This window comes from Quercus suber, unplaced genomic scaffold (assembly GCF_002906115.3).
Source record: "Quercus suber isolate HL8 unplaced genomic scaffold, Cork oak 2.0 scaffold_848, whole genome shotgun sequence".
Lineage (NCBI taxonomy): Eukaryota > Viridiplantae > Streptophyta > Magnoliopsida > Fagales > Fagaceae > Quercus > Quercus suber.
Window position 1 is genome coordinate 1 of NW_027070278.1, and position 19,144 is coordinate 19,144.

At 36.8% G+C, this 19,144-nt stretch overlaps 3 protein-coding genes across 3 annotated transcripts; all 3 read left to right on the forward strand.

Moving 5' to 3' along the window:
• The first annotated feature begins 1,780 nt into the window (after positions 1–1,780).
• LOC136065104 (uncharacterized) lies at positions 1,781–3,823 on the forward strand. Its single transcript, XM_065767796.1, has 3 exons — positions 1,781–2,088; positions 2,732–2,959; positions 3,066–3,823. The coding sequence occupies exons 1-3, from the start codon at positions 1,822–1,824 to the stop codon at positions 3,576–3,578; spliced, it is 1,008 nt and encodes a 335-aa protein (XP_065623868.1). The 5' UTR covers positions 1,781–1,821; the 3' UTR covers positions 3,579–3,823.
• A 4,101-nt stretch (positions 3,824–7,924) lies between these two features.
• On the forward strand, positions 7,925–8,624 carry LOC136061433 (histone H3.2). The gene has a single exon (XM_065767789.1). The coding sequence runs from the start codon at positions 8,027–8,029 to the stop codon at positions 8,435–8,437; it is 411 nt and encodes a 136-aa protein (XP_065623861.1). The 5' UTR covers positions 7,925–8,026; the 3' UTR covers positions 8,438–8,624.
• Positions 8,625–11,076: 2,452 nt separating this feature from the next.
• LOC136061432 (histone H3.2) lies at positions 11,077–11,787 on the forward strand. The gene has a single exon (XM_065767788.1). It carries the CDS (start codon positions 11,205–11,207, stop codon positions 11,613–11,615), a length of 411 nt encoding a protein of 136 aa, XP_065623860.1. The 5' UTR covers positions 11,077–11,204; the 3' UTR covers positions 11,616–11,787.
• The last annotated feature ends 7,357 nt before the right edge of the window (positions 11,788–19,144 follow it).

Consider the following 19,144-nt stretch of genomic DNA (forward strand, 5'->3'; position numbering starts at 1 on the left):
TTTTTTTTTTTTTTTAGTTCTCATAGTTTATTTGTGTAGCTCTTTAAATATAAACTATCCTAAAAAAGGTGCATTGATTCTCTCACAGTTTTTTTATTTATTTATTTTTTTACACCAGCTATTTCACGTTTTACCTTTTATAAGTATGGATATTAATTAAAAAATGTGCACAATAGACGTTATATGTACGAAGTGTAAAATAACGAATGTAGAATACTAATATTTTCTATAAAAAATTTAGGGTTAGTGTATTATAAATCTGGAATTAATTTAGGGTTAGTGTACTATAAATATTGAGGATTGTATCCTTTGACACAACATTTGATTGGAGATTGAAGATGATAAACTAAATATTTGGTCTAAAATATACATATAGGGATGGAATTTGTTTCAAGACATTTTAACCTCTCATAGACTCATAGAAATATATTTTCCTTCTCACTTTGATATGTAGAACTATATTAATGATCACAACCTTTATTTTTTCCTATCCTATCTTATGATGTCAGCCAACCCTTTATGAACTAATTGTGGGTGCACCATCTTTTACTTCTAGTCATTTCTGCTACTCACTTATGGTAGTGTATGCGATCGATTTTTGTGTTTTTGTAATATATTGTTTCAATCCTAGTTCAGCTGTGGTATTGGCTCCTTTTCTATGCTGACTTGCTTTTTTGAGTTCCCTTTGGGTGGCATGCAAAACATAATGGAATTTGTTTCCATTGAATATTGAGGCCTCTCTTAATCATGAATTCACTGTCTCACGTATAAATTCCCCCACACTCCAACCATAGATGGATCCTCTCTTTCTAAATAAACATTGTGTCAACATCTTAGATAGGCATGCCTTGTGCCACAACGCGGTAAAGGTAGCAACCAGTCGTGTGCAAAATTTATTTATTTGTCGTCAGGGATTCTTCTGTATTATAGTTATCTTAGCATGAACCTTGACATTGCCAATTTCTTATTATTCACATTTTAAAAAAAGTTAAACTAATGTCTTTAGAGTTGTGATCAAGAATTATTAGAACATAATTTCTTCTTTTTATATAATTAATACAGTTCTCTCTCTCTCTCTCTCTCTCTCTCTCTCTCTCTCTTTGCGTGCGTGTGTGTTGAAATTGCACATAGATGGATCCTCTCTTTTTGTCAACATCTTAAATAGTCATGCCTAGTGCCACAACACGGTAAAGGTAGCAACAAGTTGTGTGCAATTTTATTTGTTATCAAGGATTCTTCTGTATTACAGTTATCTGAACATTGATGTAGCCAATTTCTTATTATTCACACTTAAAAAAAAAAAAGTTAAAATAATGTCTTTAGAAGTGTGATCAAGTATTATTAGAACATAATTTCTTCTTTTTATATAATTAATACAGTTCTCTCTCTCTCTCTCTCTTTGTGCGTGTGTGCGTGTTACAACCCAAATCCATATAATATGTTTCAGAATGGCACACTCTCTCTATGTGCATTGGTAATAATCTTTGACAGATTTATAAAAATTAAAATAATAAAAAATGTGACAGAATCCAACTAGCAGTTGGTGCTGCAGTACAAGAGCCAGTTTATTCCATATTGCTGTCCAGGTGGAAATAATTGGTGCTTGAACCATAGAACTGCCTCTAATTCTTTCTTTGCTATGGACTATTATTTCTGCTGTACCATCAAACTAGAGGCTGATGACGGTATCTGCATGAGAACTAATTAGGTCCATGAAATCAAATTTTACCTTTATTTATTTATTTATATATTACCTATCTCAATATTCTACTTGAAACGTGAAATAATAAGCTCCACCATACAGCTTCAAGGAGTGCCAGGATGGTAAATGAACTATCCAGGACTCGGCTTCAAGATGGATATGTTTCATATCGGTGGGAGAGGAGGATGCAGGAGTTTCTATCAGTTCCCTTTTCCAGCTGCTTTCTTTCCATACTTCTCCTTCCTAAAGCTTCAGATCAAGGCGCTTCTCACTACAATGACTTGGAAGACACGCTTGCTAGGGCAAATGCATGGCTCAATGCATCTCAGGCCTCTGGAGTTCCAATAGTCTTCATGAACGTGCAGACTGAGTCACTGCTTACAAAGGTAAACTTCTCATCTCAACAAAGCAATAGGACTGAAACTTTTGGATTGGTTTTGGTCCTGTAATGAGATATATAAGCATTCTGCAGTAATTAACCTTTGATGGTATTATTAATGGCATGCCTTTATACTTTGCATTGTGGAAAGTATGATATATAATGTATTACAGCTTCATGTTTATACTTTGACAAAAATAGTGAAGGATAAGTCACAGAATGTTTTTGAAAATTTCCTAGTAAGTTTCTAAGCAGCAATCCAGGGTGATGTCAGGGCTAATTCTAAAATAGATTACTAAAAAGGAGGGAACAAATATCATTGTTTCTCAATTGAAACTGACAATGACCATTTTTGAGGTCCAAAGGTAGCCACATCATGGTTAAGCACTAACTTCCTCCTCCATCTTCCTTGCCAATTGCCATCCTTTATCCATGCATAAGCTTGATAGATTCTGATGCTGCCATGTCCAAAAACATTTTAAAGCTACAAATTTCTTATGATATTTTGGAATAGTTCTTGGTATAATACATACAATAGGATATCTCTTCAATAGGAGAGTATTATCTTTAATTCTTATTAGACAGACTATGTAATCTTGTTGATCCACTAGTATCATATGACAGTTATAACTATATTTCTCATGTCACAGATCTCTGGAAAAACAGCTTCTTCCACAGTGAATGCAGGGTCCTTATCTGATTTGTCTAATCTTGCAAATGCAAGCTTATATGGTTTTGAGGATTACCATGGGGTAGACATTGGTGTTGTTAGAGCAGTTCGTCTCTGGTATGCTTCTCCTGGAGGAGAGTTTGCAATTGAAATCAAGCTAAGAGAAGACGACACAAAGCTTGGATTTGCTATTAGCCGTACAGAAGAGGTTTGCTAACTTACTCTCCAGGCCCTGAGGATTTGCTGATGCTATAGTTAGTTAAATTTATAACTTCTCAAGGCAATTTGCTTATATTTTGTTTGTTATCTGACAGGGATTTGTTTTCATCTCATCAGTTATTGATGATGATGAAAATGCACCTTCGACCCGGTCAGGGCTACGCAATTTGTATAAAGAAGCTACAAACTCATCTAGGCTGCTGGTGGTCTCAAGAGTTGCCAATCAGAAGGTCCTACCATGGATAGTTTCATCAACGGGAGCAATTCGATGCTTTGACACTGTTTCACTCAGCCAGAAGCTCTCATTGCACCGGCATGCCAAGGTTCCAATTACCATTCATGTGTTGTTGTGGGATAGAGCATTGGCTGTACCAAGTGGTGCCAACAGGTCTAAAGCTGCTACCCCTTCTGTTATGCCATTACCACCTGAAGTTCAATTGTCACGCCTTCCTGATGAGAATCAAATACAGCTTCTGCCACCTGAAGTTCCTAGTGGTAGTAGTAGAGTTGTTGGTGATCATGGACCAGAAATAAGGCTTGAGCGAGACACGGCTGGGGAATCCTCCTTTAGATTCCATGATTTTGCACTTGCAAGCAATTGGGTATGATTCTGGTTTTTCAATTAAGGTGCTTTCTTCTGTTAATGGTTGTAAATAGAGCAGTTTCAAAATTAGGCATGTAATGTGGTAGAAATTGCTTGACTTAGAAAATCCAGAATAGCAAGTACAGAACCAGAAACAACACGACAAAACTACAGAATCAGAATATGTAATTGTAAGTCATGGCCTTCCTATGAGGGTTCGTGTATGTGAGAATAACTATGTTTTTATAGTAAGTGGAAATTTTTATTTTCTTTTGCTTGTTCTCCTTTTCGTATGAGTTGAATAATTGGTTGTACATAACTGGCAAATCTCCTAGGGGATCCGAAAGGAATTCTGACTCTTTAAAAGACCTTGTTGATCATAATTCAAACATACTAAACCTCTTCAAGTGACAAAGAAAGAAACTTGTGTTCAGTTTTTTCCCCCCTTGTACAGTGTATTTGGTAGTTTGGAGGGAAAGGAGTGTTGAGGTTAAAGAGACGAAGGAGAGGAGAGGAAACAATTATGATCGTATTTTGTTGATATTAGAGAAATAGATAAAAACTGATACTGTAAGCCACAAAATTGACAATTTAAATATCTTAAATATAAGTGGAATTTCTATCCTCTCATCCCCTCCAAATTCCCCCAATATGGGAGAATAAAAAACGAGGGGTTTGAAGGAGTAAAATCACTCTCAAAATCCCCTTAAATGCTTCTTCCTGGGCCTTAAAAAAAATCTAAAAGGTTCATTCAACTCTTTCCCTCCTTCTTCTCTCTACTCCCTTTTCCTTTCTCTCCATCCAAACACTGTGCGGTCCTTAATAACTTTGAAAAGGCCTTTTCAAGGTCCCTCGTGAATTTACACCACCCATTGCCTGTCAAGAGGGAAAATGCTTTTAGGAATCTGACGTGTGGTCAAGCCCATGAGCTCTCGTTACAAAAACTCTGAGACTTGTGCTTTGAAGGGGCTAGTGCATTATAGAATGTCATGTGCATGAAGCGTGGCATGTCACCAATGGTTGTGTGGGCTTCTAAATGGGCTAGTTCATTACAGAATCTTCACTAGTTAATGTCCTTGATCACCCAACTGCTATTTAGGAAAATTGGTCTCCTTCCTCCCTCTTGTAAGTTTAATTGACATTTTAATGTATTTTTCTTGCTTCCTAAACTTGCTCCAATAGTTTGCAACCCTTGCACTATTTGAGAAGTCCAACAGACCAAAAGTCAACTAAATTTTTATACCTTGTCTTTTTTAGCCAAAGTCCAAAAGCTTAAAACATTCGTATCAGTCTGTCTAAAACTTTTCTTCTATTTTACTGTAATAACTAACTTTTTTTATTTAACAAAACCATTTTACAAAAACACTTACATCAGATTGTTTATTATACACCCTCTTTTATTTAAATAATATTTTTCACTTTTTTTTTTCTAATTATTTCACACCTACCCCATGACCCCAACCACCTTAACACACTCTAAACTCTTTATTTCTCTGAGTTTTTATCCTTCTTCCCTTCTTCTTCTGCAATTTGGGTTTGATTTTGGGTGGAGAAAGTAGTGATTTTGGATGGATTTCTCCACTACTATGGGTGGTCATTTCGGGCGAAAATTCGATGTTGCTCCATCTTTTGCATCTTCTTCTTCTTCTTTTGCAATTTGGGTTTGATTATTTATTTTTATTTTTTAGGAGAGGGTTTAATGAATTTGGGAACTAGATTTATAATAAATTTGATGATTTGTATAGATTTGTTGTTGGATTCAAGAGAAGAAAGAGGAGAAAGAAAGCAGAGGAAGTGAGAGAATCGAATGAGAGAGGAGAAAGAAAAATAACACTTTATATCTAAATATAAAACTAATGCCACAGATCGCAATTTGCATGACACCACTTCAGAGTCCATCAACTGTTGATCTTCTCACTCATCAATGGTCCTCAGTTCATACCCACTTCCTCAAAAAATTTCGAAGAAACACAAAATTTCAAAACTTCCCACTTCCTATTCCTCCCCACTATAAATAACCCCAAACCCCAATCGCCAAACAATCACTCAAAGTTTTCTCAGAACTTTGGAGGATACTCTCTGTGTGTCTTAGTTTATTTTTTTATAAAATTTTTTGTATAGAAAAAATAAAATCTTTGTATGCAAAATAATTAAAAAACTTTGTATGCAAAATAATTAAAAAACTTTGTATGCAAAATAACTACTTTTAATCCGTTAACATAGTAATTATATTGCAATCTTATCCAAGTTGCACAGTTTGTTAAGTTTAATACTATTTTTTTTATTGGTTAAGATTGCAATATAATCAATACGTTCATATTTTTTGGTTAATAGTAGAGTAACCCAATTTGACACTTATCCAAATTTCAAAGTTTGTATGCAATTTGGATAAGATTGCAATATAATTAAAAAAAAAAAAAAAAAAAACTTTGCAATTTGGATAAGTATCAAATTGGGTTACTCTACTATTAACAAAAAAAATATGAACGTATTAATTATATTGCAATCTTAACCAATGAAAAAATAGTATTAAACTAGACAAACTATGTAATTTGGACAAGATTGCAATATAATTAATACGTTAAACAATTTTTTTAGGCACATTAACTTGACAAACTATGCAATTTGGATAAGATTGCAATATAATTATTATGCTAATAGATTAGACGTAGTTATATTTAATCTTTTCTCTCTCTCTCTCTCTCTTTTTTTTTTTTTTTTTTTTTTTTTTCGTCTTTTTTTAGGGTGACATATCAACTAATGTCATGGATCGTGATCCGCGTGACACATCCATCAGCCATTGATTTTGCCACTCATCAACGGTTCTTAGTCCATACTCCCTCCCTCAAAAATTTTTGAAGAAACACAAAATTTCAAAAGATAATATTATTATTTTTTAGGTGCATTAAACTTGAAAAACTATGCAATTTGGATAAGATTGCAATATAATTAATATGTTAATAGATTAAAGTAGTTATATTTAATCCTTACTCTTTTTTTTTTTTTTTGTCTTTATTTTAGGGTGACATATCAACAATTTTGTTGAATTGCGTATTAGGCACATTGGATGAGTTTGGGTGAGACACTTTACAAAATTATTGTATAATTCAAAGCTCATATAAAGTGGAAGTCATCCATTAACATACACTTTCAATTTCCCACACTTTCCTAAGAAACAAACACAAACCCTAAACTAATTTCCCCAAAATGGCTCGTACCAAGCAAATCACTAGGAAATCAACTGGTGGCAAGGCCCCAAGGAAGCAGCTAGCAACCAAAGCATGCATGTGGTGAGGCTAGCAGATTGAGGTATTGCACACAACACAATAGTTCTAAATAATTGAGATTTAATGTTGAAAAAAACAACTTTAATCTAAACCATTGAATTAAAAAAAGAAGAAGAAAAGTTAAAAAGTAAGAGTAGTTGAATTTTTTATTTTTTGATGGGAATGGGGATAATTGCATTGGGTGCAATACCAACCCGATCCTAATTCGAGGTGAACAGAGTTTTTCCATTTTAGTGGGTTTATTAAATTGAATGAAAAAAAATAAGTAAAAGTAATTTGCATTAACCTCTTTTCTTTTTTCACACACACACATATATATTTGTATCGTTTCCTTTCTTTTATAGTTTGGGTAAAAATATATTTTAAAATGAAAGGGTTTCTTTTTTTTTTTTTTTTTGGGGTGAAAAACCAAAATGAAATATTTTGTTAGAGAAGTTACAATGTGAAAATGCATTGAATTATTTATTGCATTTATATAAAAATCTGAATGGAAGCAGTGTTATTTCTTGGAATGTTTGATGAAGTCTAATTTTGTGAAACCTTAACGGATGATGGTATCATTTAATCTAAAAATTATTTGCAAATTTGCAAGTCTGACATGGTTGCTCTAAAGTCTAAATGTTATTTTTATTTTTACTATAATTTACTCTTTAACTAATTTATTATTTATCTGTGTTAAAATCTTTGAGGCCTTGGTCTGATCTTTTTTTAATGACCTAAGCTGCTTTCCTAAATTAAGAGAACCATAATTTAAATCCTCCATTTTCTAATCACTCTCGAATTAAAAGAAGGAAAAAGAATGAAATTGGGCTTGATGCTCTAACTATTTTGTGGACGTCTTGAAGGGTGAAGGCCCAACAAAAGATTTATAGAATTTTACCGCCAGTCCAAAAGGTTAAAAATTTCGGCGAATAGATTTCACAAACAAATCCTATTGGTCAATTCATAGTGCCACGGATTACGATCCGTGTCACTGTCCTCCAAACAAATCTACACCGTAGATTACTCGACCAAATCAACGTTCCAAATTCACTCTCTCTCAAACTTTCAAAAACTCCCGCCTCTCCAAAACCACATTACAAATACCCCCGAAACCCTTTGTCTTCACATCACAACAATCAAACTCACTTTCTCTTCACTTTTCCCTCATTTTCCCACCAACCAAACCGATCTTTCTCTTCTCCAAATGGCTCGTACCAAGCAAACCGCTCGTAAGTCCACCGGAGGCAAGGCGCCAAGGAAGCAGCTGGCAACAAAGGCTGCCAGGAAGTCAGCTCCGGCGACCGGAGGAGTGAAAAAGCCACACAGGTTCAGGCCCGGAACCGTGGCTCTGAGGGAGATCAGGAAGTACCAGAAGAGCACGGAGCTTCTGATCCGAAAGCTCCCGTTCCAGAGGCTGGTGAGAGAGATCGCTCAGGACTTCAAGACCGACCTCCGATTCCAGAGCAGCGCCGTCGCGGCTCTACAAGAAGCAGCCGAGGCTTACTTGGTCGGACTCTTCGAGGACACGAACCTGTGCGCCATTCATGCCAAGAGAGTGACCATCATGCCTAAGGATATCCAGCTCGCTAGGAGGATCAGAGGCGAGAGAGCTTAGAGAGTGAGAGAGAGAGAAAGTTGTTGTAGTTGATTTAGATCTGTGTTTAGGTTTTCGTTGTTTAGATCTGGAATCTCTGTTTTTATATCTTTGTTATGTTTGTGTAGAATTGTGGAAATCTAATATCTAATTAGATTGCTTTAGCTGTGTTCAATATCAATATTGATTTCTCGTTTTATATGGTTTATTATTGTGCTTTAGTTAATTGCGGTTTTTATTATCATTAAGGAATGGTTATTTTCAAATGAATTTGTGAACAGCGAGTGTAGTTATTTAATGATAAAGGGATTTGGAATTTGGGTAAAGTTGGTTGAATGGAACATGTTGGAAGTTAATTTTGAATTTATGTGGTACTGTAAAACAATTGGAGTTTACATAGAGACCTTTAAAACTGTGTTGTTGCTGATGCTTGTGTTTCATTGTGTTGGTTTCTAATGGCATTGGTTTGAATGTAATGTATCCCCCAAAAAGCGATTGTAAGTGTTTTAAACTAATGGTCTTGAATTGGGTCTCAACTCTCATGCCTGTTTTTGAAAAGGAGGTGAGAAGAGATACCCTGTTTTGGCAATTACTGATGTTTGGATATCACAGTCAAAGGGGGATTTGGTTTCAAGACTCGGCCACAATCGTAGTGGCAATCATAAGATTCATCACCGACTTGATTGGACAGTGTTTTGGTTTCATGCGTACTACATATTGTTCAAATAGGACAGTAGGAATGAAACACTCCTTTCTTCAATAGGACAGTGAGAATGAAACACTTCTTTCTTTAGTTGCAATTTTGACTATCATGTATCTTGGCTTGAATGTGTAGGTACTAAGTAGCATGACTTTTCTCTTTTGCTTGCAGGTGATCGGTGTTAATGGCTTGCATCCAGTACCAATAAGTGAGATAGGTGTAAGAAAATAAGAAACTAAAGGGTGAAATTGTTAAAGAGAAAAGAATAAAGAGGAGTAATTTGCACTAACCTCTTTTTTTTTTTTTTTTTTTTCATATATATAATTGATGCATACTTTACCAAAATGTTTTATGAAATCACACAATACTCCCAAACATTTCAAGGAATGACGCTTCTAGTTGAGATTTGTATAAATGAAACATATAAGTGCATGCCCTCCCACATTATTACTTCCCCAACACAAAATTTCATATCTAGAAATGATTTATAAGTTTTCAAGGGAGAGTGTCATATGTTCACAATCCTAAAGAAGAGTATCGTTTCCTTTCTTTCATAGTTTCATAGTTTGGGTAAAAATATTTTTAAAAAATGAAATATTTTGTTAGAGAAGTTACAGTGTAAAAATGCATTGACTTATCTATTGCATTTATATATAAATTTGAAAGGTGGAAGTGTTATTTCTAGGAACGTTTAAAGTAGTCTAATTTGGCAAAACTTTAATGGAGGATGGTATAATTTTTCAAAAAAATTAGTTGCAATTTTGCAAGTCTAGCATGGGTGCTCTAAATGGTATTGTTGTAGTTTAATGACAAGTTGATTTCCTAAAAGCATTCGCATAAGTTAGTGTAAAAATTCTTGTCTATTTTTGTATAAGAATTTACTTTATTTTAAATGCTCAATTTTCAAAACACCTTAAATCAAATTCTTTTTTTTATACTTGAGATACATAAACAAAGAATAAGCAATTAAATGCAAAATGAGTAGTGCTATTCTAAATTTACATGGTTACTGTTTACCTATTTTTACACAACAATTATCATCAACTCTTTTTTTTTTTTTAAATTCAAGATACGTAAACAAAGAATAAACAATTAAATGCAAAATGAGTAGTGCTATTCTAAATTTACATGGTTACTGTAGAAAATTTGTAAATTTATACAATTATACATGGATTGATGTGAGTCATTTTTTGGTAAAATTGTGTAAATTCTATACATTTTTTTTTATTATATACAAATTATTATGATGAATGCTCTAAAATAAGAGAACTAGAATTCGAAATTTCCAATCGCCATTTTCATCACTATCGATTGAAAGAAAAAAGAAAAAGAAAGAAAGGAAGAAAGAAATTGGGCTTGAGGCTCTGACTATTTTGGGGATATCTTGAAGGGTCCAAACTAATTGGGCCAACAAATTGTGAATTCGTCATATGCCCAAAACCCGAATTGAAAATTGAAATAGAAACTGTGACCGCCAATGTGTTCCCAAAATAAAATGAAAATCCAAGGGAATAGATGCGCTTGCAAGAAGGGGCAGCAACATGGCTGAGGAATTTGTTGTGTTTGATAATCTTCCTAGTCCTGATATTTTGTATTTTGTAAATATGGATGCCGCTGGTATATTGTATAATAGGACTTCTAACTCTGTGCTCACTGGCTGGGTGAGGTACTTCTGTTTGGTTTTCCCCTTAACCCAAAAAAAAAAAAAAGAAAAAAAGAAAAAAACAAATCCAAAAGATTTATACAATTTCACCGCCAGTCTAAAAGGTTAATAATAAATCCCGCGAATAGATTTCACAAACAAATCCTATTGGCCAAACCATAGTGCCACAGATTATAATCCGCGTCACTCTCCACCCAACCAATCTTCAGCGTACATTACTCCACCAAATCAACGCTCCAAATTCACTCTCTCTCAAACTTTCAAAACTCCCCAAAAATTTCACAATCTCCCGCTTCTCCATTTTCCCAAAAACCACACTACAAATACTCCAAACCCTTTCTCTTCACATCACAACAAACAAACTCACTTTCCCTTCACTTTTCCTTCATTTTCCCACAAACCAAACAGATCTTACCCTTCTCCAAATGGCCCGTACCAAGCAGACAGCTCGTAAGTCCACCGGAGGCAAGGCGCCAAGGAAGCAACTCGCAACAAAGGCCGCTCGTAAGTCAGCTCCGGCGACCGGAGGAGTGAAAAAGCCACATAGGTTCAGGCCAGGAACGGTGGCTCTGAGAGAGATCAGGAAGTACCAGAAGAGCACGGAGCTTCTGATCCGAAAGCTCCCATTCCAGAGGCTGGTGAGAGAGATCGCTCAGGACTTCAAGACCGACCTCCGATTCCAGAGCAGCGCCGTCTCGGCTCTACAAGAAGCCGCCGAGGCTTACTTGGTCGGGCTCTTCGAGGACACCAATCTGTGCGCCATTCACGCCAAGAGAGTCACCATCATGCCCAAGGATATCCAGCTCGCTCGGAGGATCAGAGGCGAGAGAGCTTAAGATTAGATAGACGAGTTAGATCTTGAAAAGAAAAAACTACTACTTGTCGTTTTTTTTGATCAGGCGTTTGTGTAGTTTGTGATGATGTGAATCTGTTTTGGGAAAAACAATGTAATGGTTTTTAATGTTTGAATTTAGTGTTAGAAGAAAAAGATTGAAGTTTCGTGTTTCATATTGTGTTTTGTGTGTTTGACGAAATGTTTAAAAGATTGTTTTTAACGTGAATGTTTAGAGGTCATTTATGTTGGGTTGATGTGAGGTTTTTTAAGTTAAATATAGGGTTTTTGATTAGATTTAGGATGTTATACTAGAGAGCGAATGGCCTTATATTTAGAGACTAAAATTGGACATGTCTTTGATACAATGCTCCATCGAATATTTGTTGCATAGAGAAAAAATAGAAGGAAATTTAAAAATATATAAAAATTTGCCAAGATCTGTGTCAAAACCCTACACAATCTTTTGACACATGGGAATCACAAGGTTCTGGCAAACTGGTTTACTTTGTCTTTGTGAACCTAAATTAACTGTTGAATTTCTCTCTCTGTCTCTCTATTTTTTTTTTTCATTGCAAAATGCTAACACCTTATCTTAAACTGGCTCTAGTTGGATTGTGATTGTTCTAACCAAATGTTACTTTGATGCTAAATTGATTCAAAGAAAATTGGCTCAGTGCATGATGTGGGATGTTAACATTTATAATTCCTAGGGATTGCATAATCGATTGACAACAGTGATTTATCAAGTCTAAAAAATTGACATGTGTCCTGACTCAACATCACCTAACATATTTTATGTACTATTTATGGTTTAGTGTGTTTGATGATTTTGGAGTAGGACAGATGTCAATTTTATAAGATGCCACATAACCCAATTGGAGGAATTCCTCCAAGTTGGGTAACCTGGGTTGAATGCAAAGTCTTTCCAATTGCGAATTCTTTGGTCGCAACTAAAACAGATTTGGATTGAAAAAGAAGTGCAATGTAATTAACTTAGTTTTGAGTGATTCAATATTCAAATGGCACGAAACATTACAATTCGAATCTTAAAGACAATACCGTGTCTTTTATTAGGAATCCACCTCTTGTATTATCATTTGTTTCTTTTGGGGATGAATAAAAGATAATGATTCCGTATTTAAAAGTTAATACAAGTTTTTAAAGCAAAATCATTTGATAAGCAATTTAGTTCTGGCTTTAAAGGCAACTATGACCAAGTTTTTGCTTATCACAACCATTGCATACACCGGGAGTCACATAAAAGTATGTTAGAGCAAAATCATTTGATAAGCAATTTGATTCTGGCTTTAAAAGCAACTATGACCAAGTTTTTGCTTATCACAACCATTGCATACACCGGGAGCCACATAAAAGTATATTAGAAAATTGGTAACTTTTCGTGCTCATCTAGACCGCAAGTTACATAAAATATATGGTAGCTAAATACTAAGTCACGATCATTGACTCTGATAGTCAGTCAAGACAACTTTAGAAAAAACTGGAGAAACTCTTAGGTTTGTTTTGCTGTACAGAAAATATTTTTAGCATTTTATTGTGTTTGTTTTATTGTAAAATGTTGATCAAACTGAGAAAATTTTCAATTGATTGTAAAATACTTTACTTGGTAAATCATTTTACAAAAATATGTACAATGTAACAAACATCCTCTCATTTAGTGGCTGGGACTATCAATTTGGTGGTAGAAAACGTAGATGGTGGGTAGGAGGCACCCGTTTTAGTGGTTAGTATTTCGAAAATTGTATTCCACTCCAAACACCTAGAAATATTTTGATTAAAATGCTTTAATCGAAAATATAATAAAAACATTTTATAGTAAAAACAAATATAACTCTACCTAATGAGTGACTTCTTAGTTCTCACATAGGCACACTCTCATTTCGTGATCTCAGTCACAATCATTGCAACAAATAATGGCAGGTCGCCGATTCTATAAAAAAAGAAAAGAAAAGAAAAAGTATAAAGACAAGCAACTGAAATACATGAAACAGGAAAGTAAAAAGAAGGAAAACTGTATCGAAGTAAACCTACTTTCACCCATAGAGAAAAGAAAAAAACTAGTATAAAATGTAGTTGTTGTTAAGGATTAAACAAATATATTCTTGTCAAGTTAGCAGTATATAAGGGCTTAGCTCACACAGTTAACATGCAAATCTTAATAGTATTCGCATTAAGGGTTTTAGAAATGTTAGCATTTAACATCTGAAAAACCAACTTTATAGTATCAAGTGCAATGGAGAAGCTTTTTGATATGTGGGTGAAGTTCTCTTTGTCAGAAAGTGAAGGAAGCAAGTATCAGGTCTGAGACGAACTCTTGGGGGAGGAATATTTAATTGCAGCAAGGTTTTTCATAGGGAGGGCTATTAGTATTGAGGCTGTCGCTTGAACTTTTAGATTGGTGGGGTGAAGGAAAATGGGTTTTGAAGTCCAGGACATGGGAAATCATAGGGTGTTGTTTGTTTTTACCAGTGAAGAAGATGTAGATCAGGTTATGCAGGCTGAACCATGGTCGTTTGATAAACACCTTGTGGCCTTGAAATGGGTAGAGAAGAATACTCCCATCTAGAATGTGGTCTTTGATAAAACAAGCTTTTGGATTCAGGTTCACGACATTCCGATCCGCAGCGCCTCGATGGATATGGCGAAGGAAATTGTCTCCCTAGCTGGTGAGGTGGTGGAAGATGTTTTTGATGAGGGGCAGCAAGACAAGTACAATTTCATGAGACTTCGGGTCACCATAGATATCACAAAACCTTTATGTCGAGGGCAGAGAATCACTATGGCAAGAGGTATGGATGGGTGGGGTAGTTTCAAATATGAGTAGCCTCCTATCATTTGCTATGGGTGTGTTAGGCTTACTCATATTGATAGGGACTGCAATTCAGGGGTGAAGATAAAAGGTCCACAGAATGTAAGGGATAAGCAGTTCGGGTCATGGCTTCATGCAACAACCCCACATCCATCAAGGAAGAGTGTGATCCAAGTCGAGGGGTACGACGAAGATAGTGGTGATGAAGGTGTCGTTGACATAGGAATTAACGCGAATGATCAGAGGGGAGACCTGAATGCTGGTGTCACGAAGACGGGCAGTGCAGGAAGTGAGGAGGGGCGGCAGAGCATACCTGCCACGGAGGAGAGTTGACCAAGAAGCTCCTTTCCAAGAAAGACCGAGTTTTGAGGAAATGATTATGGAAGGTACAGAAATTACGGGGGTCAATGGTCCTAGGGAAGCAAATCGGGTGACTGTTAGCATTGATTCAGAGGTATCTTTTCAAGCGCAATTAGAGGAGATAGATAATGATCTGGCTAAGTTTGAAACCCTGGGGGGAAGTGCAGAGGAGGGACTGGCCAGCATGCATCCTTTGGGGCTAAATGGGCTTGGTCAAATGGGCTAACAAGGTATTAATGCTAGGCCTATTGACTTCAATAAGGACTAGGTCTGATTTGGGGCTGTAAAAGGCAGAGGAAGGGTCTAAGGGCCAATCAATAAAGGGAAGAGTGAGGTTAAAAGATAGCCCATGTTGCTGAAAAGAAACTTACATGAATTTTTAGAAAGAGAGGATCAGGTAGAATGCTAACAAAAGAAGAGGACTATGACAGATAGTGAGATATCGGTGGAGGTTGGTTCCCAGCCCCGTCGGACACAACGAATCTTTTAGCATGGAGTTGCCAGGGGCTTGGGAACTGCTATGTATAACGAGAGCTTGGTGACATTATACAAGCTCAAGATCCCACGATTGTGTATCCCTCGGAAACATGGTCAAGTAAGTCACAAATGGAATAGAATTAAAATAAGTTAGAATTTGATGGTTTGTTCATTGTCCATAGTGATTGGTGGGGTGGTGGACTGGCTCTTATGCGGAAAGGTAGGGATACGGTGTGGGTGGATAGCTTCTTAAAGTATTATATTGATGTTATAGTGAATGGTAGTTTGGATAGTGCGTGGAGAATGACAGGATTTTTTGGAGAACTTGTTACTATTATCGGAGTGAGGGGTGGGACATGCTGAGGATGCTGAGTTCAAAACCAAAGCTTCCATGCTGTTGTGTTGGTGATTTTAATGAGCTTTTGGAGGTAAGTGATAAAAGAGGTGGTGCACCACGCCCTCATTCACAAATGCAGATGTTTAGGGAAGTGTTGGATCATTGCGGCTTTGTGGACCATGGTTATTCGGGGTTGGATTTCACTTGGCATGGCTGGAGGAGAGGGGAACTGATTTGGGAGAGGTTAGACCATGGAGTGGCAAACTATGAATGGATAGCATGTTTTCCTACGGCTAGGGTACAACATTTGCACTGTTATACATCAGACCATAGACCGATTGTGCTATCTTTGAACTCGAATGGTGAGAAACAAAAGTGGAGAAGAAAACCTTTCAGGTTTGAATCTATGTGGGTGGCTAATCCAGGTTGTAAAGCCGTGATTAATAATGCTTGGGCTGATTTGGTGGTGGGAAATCCCATGTTTGTTGCCACAACAAAATTGAAGAAGTGTTAGAAGAGACTGAAGAAGTGGAGCAAAGAGACTTTTGGAAGCATTAAGAAACGGATAAAGGAGACAAGGGAGAGACTGTGGGTGGCCGAAAAGACATTAGTGAGAAGTGGGGTTCATCAGGATGTTAACAACATCAAAAAAGAGCTGAATAAACTATTAGAAAAGGAAGAGAAGATGTGGCAGCAGAGATCACGAGTGCAATAGCTTGAGAGTGGGGATAAGAACATGAAGTTTTTTGATGTGAGCCACCCTAAGGAAGAGGCAAAACTTCATTAAAGGGTTGCGGGATGAGGAGGAAGTTTGGCAGAATGATGAGCATATTTTTTCGGGTTTGCTGGTTGGCTTTTATAAGAAGTTGTTTGCCTCCTCTAATCCTCAGAGTATGGATTGGATTTTCAATTGAGTACAAGAGGTGGTGACTGATAGTATGAGGACTAAATTGGCACAAGCATACACAGTGGGTGAGGTAGAGAAGGCAATCAAAGATATGGCTCTTTTGAAAGTTTCGAGTCTAGATGGGATGCCTCCTTTTTTCTATCACACATATTGGTCAGATATAGGTATGGACATTACCCAGTCTATTCTTTCATGTCCAAATTTTGGCTCCTTGTTAAAATCTATAAACCATACCGTTATCACTTTAATCCCGAAAGTAAAAAACCTGGAAAGAGTGTCTGAATTTTGACCTATTAGTCTGTGTAATGTAATTTACAAGATTATAAGTAAGGTCATTGCTAATCGTCTTAAACCTATTCTTAATGATATTATATTGGAGTCCCAGAGTGCTTTTATTGCTGATAGGCTTATTACTGATAATGTCCTTACTGCTTTTGAGTCTTTGCATCATATGAAGACTAATTGTACAGGGAAGACAGGTTTCATGGCGCTAAAACTAGATATGAGTAATGCCTATGATAGGGTGGAATGGTGTTTTTTTTGGAGAAAATCCTGTTGAAGATGGGTTTTCAAGAGTCTTGGGTTGCTTTGGTTATGGAATGCATTACCACAGTGACTTATTCTATATTGGTTAATAGAGAGCCAATGGGATTGATCACTCCTACTAGGGGATTAAGGCAGGGTGACCTCCTATCACTTTACCTTTTTCTCTTTTGTGCAGAGGGGTTGAATGCTATACTTAGACAAGCTATGGAGAATGGTGACATACATGGTTTCTCTATTTGTAGAAATGGCCTAAAACTTACCGATCTATTCTTTGCAGATGATTGTCTATTATTTTGTAGATCAACCTTGGAGGAGTGTGAGAAGATCCAACAGATTCTAGCCTATTATGAGGAGGCAATGGGCCAAGTGGTTAATAAGGATAAGACCACTCTCTTTTTTAGCAAAAACACAAGTGTGCAATCCTAGGAAGCTATAAAAAACTCCCTAAATGTGCTAGTAATCCAACACTATGAGAAATACTTGGGATTATCTTCTTTCATAGGGAGGTCAAAGAAAGCTTGCTTCACTCAAATAAAAGAAAGGATTAGGTCCATGATGCAAGGGGGAAGGAGAAGCTCCTCTCACAAGCAGGAAAGGAGATCATGATCAAGGCGGTCATCCAGTCTATCCCTACTTACTCAATGAGTGTGTTTCAGTTGCCAACAAGCCTATGCAAGGATATTGAAGCTATGATTCGCAAATTTTGATGGGTCAAGGAGAGAATAGAAAGATTCATTGGGTGAATTGGAGTACTATGTGCACTTCAAAGTCGGTGGGAGGAATGGGGTTTCGTGACATCCAAAAGTTTAACAATGCAATGTTGGCAAAGCAGGTTTGGCATCTTGTCCACTGTAGGGACACGTTGCTGTACAAGGTTTTCAACTCCAAATATTTTCTACATGGAAGTATCCTTGATGCTCCCATCCACCCCAAGTGTTCCTACACTTTGAGGAGCATTATGCAGGCATGAGAGGTCATTAAGAGAGGAGCTGTATGGAGGGTTGGAGATGGGAAAGGGGATTGATATTTGGGATTAGAGATGGCTTCTGGAGTTATCATATAGTAAGATAGTGTCTCCCAGGATTGATGCAAGTATCAATAAAGTTGGTGATTTATTCCAACCAAACTCTAAGGTTTGGAATTCAGACTTAATTGAGTCTTTGTTTTACTCGTGGGAAGCTACAAGGATTACTAGCATTATTGTTAGCGAAGTGGATGATATAAACACACTTGTCTGGCCCCTAACTCCTGATGGAGAGTATTCTGTAAGGAGTGCTTATCGGTTACAGGAAAGTATAGCGCCTTAGGCAAACTCGAGGTTTTCTTCCACAGACAATGATGCGACAGTCTGGAAAGGAGTGTGGAAAATCCATGACCCTAGTAAGATCAGGCACTTCATGTGGAGAGCACTCAAAGATTCGTTACCCACAAAACTAAATCTGCGGCTTAGACATGTTATGGTTGACGAAGTTTGCTCTCTCCGTGAGGAAGGGAAGGAAACTACCATGCATAGCCTTTGGTATTGTGAGCAAGCCCAAACGGTCTAGAAGGTAGAGAGAAGCTTTGTGGATTTATACAAGAAGCATCATCAGACATTTATGGACCGTTTTGAGGGGGTGATTAAGGAGGGGTCTGCCTTTAGAATAGTTTGGTTTGCTACCATTGCCTAGAGTTTATGGCAACGACGCAACCAGATCTGAGAGTGTCAGATCACATTGCCTTTATTTGAGATCGGGAATAGAGCAAAAGCAATGGTGGAGGAATACTTTGAAGTGCACAAACCGAAGCCAACGCCGAACCCCAGACCTGCCCTTGTTCGCTGGTCTTCGCTGATGGAAAGCTTGTATAAAGCTAACTTCGACTCTACCTTGTTTGATCATTTGGGTATCGCTGGGCTGGGAGTGGTTGTTTGGGACTGTGCTTCAATTTCTTCTTAAACTGTGTTGTTCGTTCCAGAGATCCCTAGACTTTGGTGACTTTCTGGGATCCTGGCCCAGCTTTTTTTATTGGACTCCTTTTGGTCTGTTGATTCTAACCAGTTGGGCCTTTCTTGTATTTTAAATTCTGTTTCTTTCA